The following is a 1,646-nucleotide window of genomic DNA, read 5'->3' as shown; positions in this document are numbered from 1 at the left end:
ATCCTGTAATAAAACCCGCAAAATTAAAATTTCATCAATTTCCTACCTAATTGGTTTGAGATAAATAGAAAAATCATTTTCATTTCATTCTGATTCATTCACTTTTTTAAAACGGCTGATCTAAGTCTTCGTAACGACAGATTTGGCTGCACGGGGTACATTTTCTGTGCCTCTTCAGTGTATGCCCAATAATAAAAAAAAAAAGTTAGAAAAAAATTTTTGAATCGCCTTACGACTTCCATTCATAGAAAATATCAAATTTTGTAAACAATGTCAAAACCACACGATGATAAACCTGGCGAGGGTTTGCGATCTATGCGATCAACTACAGCATTTAGAGTGGTCAATTTTGAACTATACGCAAAACCCGTGAGTAAAAATTGTTCATGTACCCATAAGATTTACTTTCTTGACGCTGGTATTCCCTTCTTTAACTAAGATTTGTAAACAATCAAGTAATGAAAGGACATTAAAATCAATGACCCGGTCATCATTTTAATCTGTCTATTACATATCACACTGATTGATAATGTATACTTTAAGCATATTGAACCCATTCTAAGACTACCACTCAGATGTATTTTATGTTATAGTCTAAATAGAAGGCAGAGATGACAAAATTTGCACATATAGTTATTTTATGCTTCTCCATAACAATGAAAAGCAGTCATATAATAAATAGTAGTTTTGAAATACAAATTAAGAAAAGCAATTCATCATTCTTTTATGGATAAAAGTGAGTGCAACAATTCTACAACATAATTTAAACTTAGACCTTATGTCACAAAGCGGATGGTGGCATTCACATTATATCTATTGGCTCTGGTAACCACTTAAAACATTTTTTTGCTTAGATTTTATTGACTAGACTTTAAACATATAGACCAAACACTTTTTTTACCCGTCTGTGCAATAAATAAATACCAGCGAAATGCTATATTATAATATATAGTAGTAGTTGTATATTGTAGTTGACAATGGGAAACCTCTGGCAGCCATTTTAAATGAAAACTTTATTGTTTCAGAATATAGTCATAATGAGCATAGGACTGACATGCTTTGGTTTGGCTCTAGGATACATTGCATACATGCGACAAAAATATGAATCAATGGGATATTATTCTGCTATTGATAAAGATGGAAAAGAGATTTTTGAAAAGAAGAAATCAAAATGGGATTGAAATTATAGAATTTGTAAAAATTGTAAATAACTATTAATATATTGTAGTAATAAATAATGGTTAAAATAACAACAATTTTCCTCATACAAAAAAAGCACCACATAATTGAATTTGGGGATTTGAAACCTCTGGAACTTAAATGGGAAGAAGCTTTTAATAAAATAATACATCAATTGCAAGCACATAAATAATGTAACTAGTAGACATAGTTAACTTTCGTCTGCCCTCCATACTATCGTGTATCACTAATGTTGGTTTTAGTAATCCATCCAAATCAGCTAAGAATTACAGTAAATATTTGTCTCATTTAAATCTCTTTGTGGTCTAATTAAGATTTAACATCTAATAAGCTATTTAGAAACGTTCAAATATTGTTAATACCCCTAACAGTATTTTTATATGTACATGCAAAATTTTCAGCTGAGGCCAAGTGAGCCAGAATGAAACAAATTCACTTAACGTAAC

The 1,646-nt window shown here is 30.4% G+C and overlaps 1 protein-coding gene across 1 annotated transcript; it reads left to right on the top strand.

Annotated features, from left to right (window-relative positions):
- The first annotated feature begins 181 nt into the window (after nt 1-181).
- On the top strand, nt 182-1,256 carry LOC101738348 (small integral membrane protein 8). Its single transcript, XM_004928470.5, has 2 exons — nt 182-369; nt 1,026-1,256. The coding sequence occupies exons 1-2, from the start codon at nt 271-273 to the stop codon at nt 1,179-1,181; spliced, it is 255 nt and encodes an 84-aa protein (XP_004928527.1). The 5' UTR covers nt 182-270; the 3' UTR covers nt 1,182-1,256.
- The last annotated feature ends 390 nt before the right edge of the window (nt 1,257-1,646 follow it).

The sequence above is a fragment of the Bombyx mori genome, chromosome 15 (assembly GCF_030269925.1).
Source record: "Bombyx mori chromosome 15, ASM3026992v2".
Classification (NCBI taxonomy): domain Eukaryota; kingdom Metazoa; phylum Arthropoda; class Insecta; order Lepidoptera; family Bombycidae; genus Bombyx; species Bombyx mori.
This window is presented reverse-complemented; position numbering and strand designations above follow the sequence as displayed.

Coding starts and splice junctions, on each gene's coding strand:
- LOC101738348 (XM_004928470.5), top strand. CDS start 271: ATGTCAAAACCACACGATGATAAACCTGGCGAGGGTTTGCGATCTATG. Junction 370..1,025: donor TTGAACTATACGCAAAACCC/GTGAGTAAAAAT, acceptor TTATTGTTTCAG/AATATAGTCATAATGAGCAT.